This window comes from Tupaia chinensis, unplaced genomic scaffold (assembly GCF_000334495.1).
Source record: "Tupaia chinensis unplaced genomic scaffold, TupChi_1.0 Scaffold143823_1, whole genome shotgun sequence".
Classification (NCBI taxonomy): Eukaryota; Metazoa; Chordata; class Mammalia; order Scandentia; family Tupaiidae; genus Tupaia; species Tupaia belangeri.
Window position 1 is genome coordinate 83,709 of NW_006203673.1, and position 3,554 is coordinate 87,262.

General features: G+C 68.9%; 1 protein-coding gene across 1 annotated transcript in view; it reads left to right on the plus strand.

The window, feature by feature from the left end:
* CROCC2 (ciliary rootlet coiled-coil, rootletin family member 2) overlaps window positions 1-3,554 on the plus strand; it is a 62,032-nt gene that overhangs the window by 17,524 nt on the left and 40,954 nt on the right. Inside the window, 6 exon segments of the mRNA XM_027766995.1 lie at window positions 91-276; window positions 882-949; window positions 1,067-1,188; window positions 1,407-1,610; window positions 1,817-2,013; window positions 3,020-3,202. Of these exon segments, the coding sequence (XP_027622796.1) occupies window positions 91-276; window positions 882-949; window positions 1,067-1,188; window positions 1,407-1,610; window positions 1,817-2,013; window positions 3,020-3,202 (960 nt within the window).

A 3,554-nucleotide genomic window follows, 5' to 3' on the forward strand; every position in this document is an offset into this window, starting at 1 on the left:
CCCGCGCCCCTCTCGGCCTCAGCCTGCCGATGGGTCCTGAGGCTCAGTCTGAGATGTGGCCTGGCCCGAGGTGTGGCCCTTGTCCTCTAGGGACCTGGGTGTCCTGCGAGCAGACGCGGCCAAGACAGCGCAGCGCCTGCACACGGCCTGCCTGAACCTGGACTCCAACCTGAGGCTGTCGGTCAGTGCCCTGGAGCATCAGCTGCAGGACAGGGTGGAGGTGACGCTGCAGCCACACAGCCGCTGGGATGCCGAGAAGGCAGTGCTCCAGGCCAGGTGGGCCCTGGGGCGGATGGGGAGCCCCAGACTCGCCTGCAGCCAGCCAACAGCCGGGTTTCTGAGATGCGGTCTCACCGCTCACCGAGTTTGGGGCCCGGTTTTCACCTGCCATCACCTCCCCGTGTCTCCTTCCCTGCCTCTCCCTGCCCACCCCTGCACGAATGTGCTCTGCCACAAAGAGGGGGCTCGACCAGGTGGAGGGCCACCCCCTCCCTGTGTGGGCGAGTCTGACAGCCAACACGGAAGGTTCTGGTCCCTCACCTGGGGGCTCTGGAGGGCAGCCCAGCTGAGCATGGGAAGGCAGCCCACCTCCCCACCCCCACCCCCAGTGAGGCCTAGCCTGTTCGCCACGGCCAAACCCACAGACCCCGGCTTGCAGCTGGCTTGGCAACACCCCCAGGCTGAGGGGGTGAGCCCTCCCTCCCTTGGGGTAGGTGAGAGAAGCCACATCAACCCAGGAGTCTGGCAGCCCGCAGGGCCAGCCCAGGGCCTGAGCCACCTACCTGGGAAGGGACAGCTGGGGTCTTAAGAAGGGGGCTCCTGGGAAGGTGACAGTGCTGGGCTGGCAGAGGCCCCCTGTGGTGTGAGGCCCCCTGGCACAGCCCCAGTGGACACTCCGTGTGCTGGACACGAGGCTCGGACGCTGAGCCTGGCAGCAGCACCATGAGAGGTTCAGAGCGCACAGCCCCATGAGCAGACCTGGGCCGGGGAGGCACGTACAGGGTCACAGCAGAACCAGGGCCCTTGCCCTCACCCTGACCCCTTGCCCTGTCCCGACCCCCCACAGAGTCTCCGAGCAAGCACCGTGGGTGGGGCCGCTCACGGAGGAAGGCGAGGAGAGAGCCTGTGCGCTACCCAGGGCCGGCGCTGGGAGACGGGTTCGAGGGCCGGGAAGTGGGTGGCTGCACGGTGGGGGTGTGCCTGCATGCTGAGGGGTCTCCCACACGGTCGCAGGGGTCCCAGCCCGGTGGAGCCCAGGGGGCAGCAGAGGGCCTGGAGTCTGTGGCGTCTGTGGCACACGCCGGCCCATGGCACGCGGGTGGACTGCCCATCCTCCTGCAGGAGAGGCACACGGACACAGCCAGCCTGGGAGCGCCCGTGTGACAGCCCTCCCCTCTCCCCCGAAGGCAGCCCAGGCGGACGCGGGGCATCTGGGCTCCTCCTGGAGCAGCAGGGATGGCGAGAAGGGGCAGCGCCCACACGGGGGCCTTCTGCGGGCCATGTCTCCTCACCGGGGGCTGTCACCGCCCCGGGCCCAGTCCCTGGCCTTCCCGGACTCTGCACTACAGGCCGAGCAGACAGCCACCCCAAGCCCACAGTGGTGGGAGCAGGTGGGCAGCCCTACCCTGGCCCCAGGCAAGTGCCCTGGTCACCGCGGGCAGAGCCATGAGCTCACCGTCTGAGGTGTCCTGACAGCACCCACAGAGGTGAACCAACCTCCTTGCCAGGGAGGGGCGGTCACCTACAGGGGCAGGGGCTGCCGGTCCGGGGAGGCACAGCCCTGCCAGGCCAGAGGGGTCACGCCGCCGCCCGGTAGGAGCTGCGCAGGCAACTGCAGGCGTCCCAGGCGGCGGCTGGGCTCCCAGAACAGCTCTCCGAGCGCCAGCAGGAGCTGCAGGCCTCGCAGAGGCTCCTGCAAGAGAAGACGCGGGAGTGTGAGGGCCTCCTGGGCCAGCTGCAGGCCCAGAGGCGGGAAACGCAGCTCTGCCAGGCGACAGCTGAGCTCTTGCACAGGTGACAGGCCGCGGGGCCCAGGCGGGCGGGGACCCTCCGACACACCTTTGGCCCTGGGTCAGGGTGAGAGAGTGTACCCGCGAGTCCTGAGAGGGCTCGCAGGGCTCGGGCTTCCCTGAGCAGGGCATGGGCAGCAGGTGTGGCGTGATCCATGTCGCACTGGCGGGAGGGGCAGAGCCACCTGCTCTCCCCACAGTGGGTGGAGCCCGGGCTCTTCACACTGCGCCTCCAGGCCACCCGAGGGCGCGGGCCAGGCGGAGGCACAGCGTGAGTCCTTCCCGCCGTCCTGGAGGCACAGCTGGCCAGTGAGGATGCAGAGTCTCGCGTGGGGGCCTGGGGAGCCAGCGGGCAGGAGGGCCTTCCCCGCAGGGAGCCAAGAGTGATGAGGTGGGGCCGCTGGGTGCAGGTAGGGGCCAGGTCACCGAGGGAGGCCCTACCCAGCACGCCACAGAACTGGGGACAGCAGGGCCACAACGGCTGCTGTGGTAGAGCACAAGGGAACACGTCAGGGGGCCAGGGAGGGCAGGCGGAGGGGGCCTGGGGATGAGACCTCAGGACCGGGCACTGCAGGCCGAGGGAGAGGTGCGGACTTCCCACTGGGGGACAACGTGAGCTCAGGAATGGGCCGGACACTGAACTGGGCTCTGCACGGGCTGGAGGAGATCGTGAGAGCCCAGAGCTGGGAGGTGGGGTGGGCCCCTCCTGCCCCGGCCTTCGGCAAGCTTTGCTGAGCATGGCCAGTTGGGCAGTTAGACACGCAATATGCCAGTGAGTGAGGCAGTGTGCCTTGGGGGTGCCCACAGGGCCTCAGGAGCCGGCCAGGCCCACCAGTGCCCCGCAGTGGGCAAGCAGCCTGGCCTCGGGCTGGAGGCCTTCCCTTGCCTCCCTGAGCCCTCTGACCACTGCACTCTTGACCGGCCATTGGCCGCCCTGCCCCTGCTGTCCCAGCGCCTGCCTGCCCCGAGGAGTGGGCTGGGCCACCTCACCCTGCCCACCCCTGCCCCAGGGAAAAGGCAGCTCTGGAGCTGCAGGTGGATGTGCTGAGAGGGAAGGCGGGTGTATCAGACGCCGAGAGGCGCAGGCTGGAGACCTCGAATGCAGAGCTGCAGAGAAGCCTCGCGCTGCGGGCGGAACAGAAGGCGGAGCTGCTGCAGCAGAGCGAGGGGCAGCGCAGGGAGCCCCGGGCCAGGTGGGCCGCACCTGCCGCCTCTCTCTGGGCCTCATGGCCTCCTCTACCCGACGGGCAGTGTCCTGACCAGTCTGTTTGGGGTGCAGGGCTCCCAGGCTCCTTCCCCGACCATCACCCCAGGCTGGCCCAGAGCAGGCCCGGCAGAGGGGGTGTCCAGCCCAGCACACGTGCACACATGCATACACATGCACACGCACACACACACACCTCACCAGTGCACTGCTCAGCCCCAGCCCCCAAATAAGGGGCGCCACAAAGGCCACACCCTCGCAGCTCACCGACTTCCCACACCTCAAGGGCACCCACTGCTGTTTCAGGGCTTCAGGCGCAGCAAATGGCAGGAGGGCCGAGG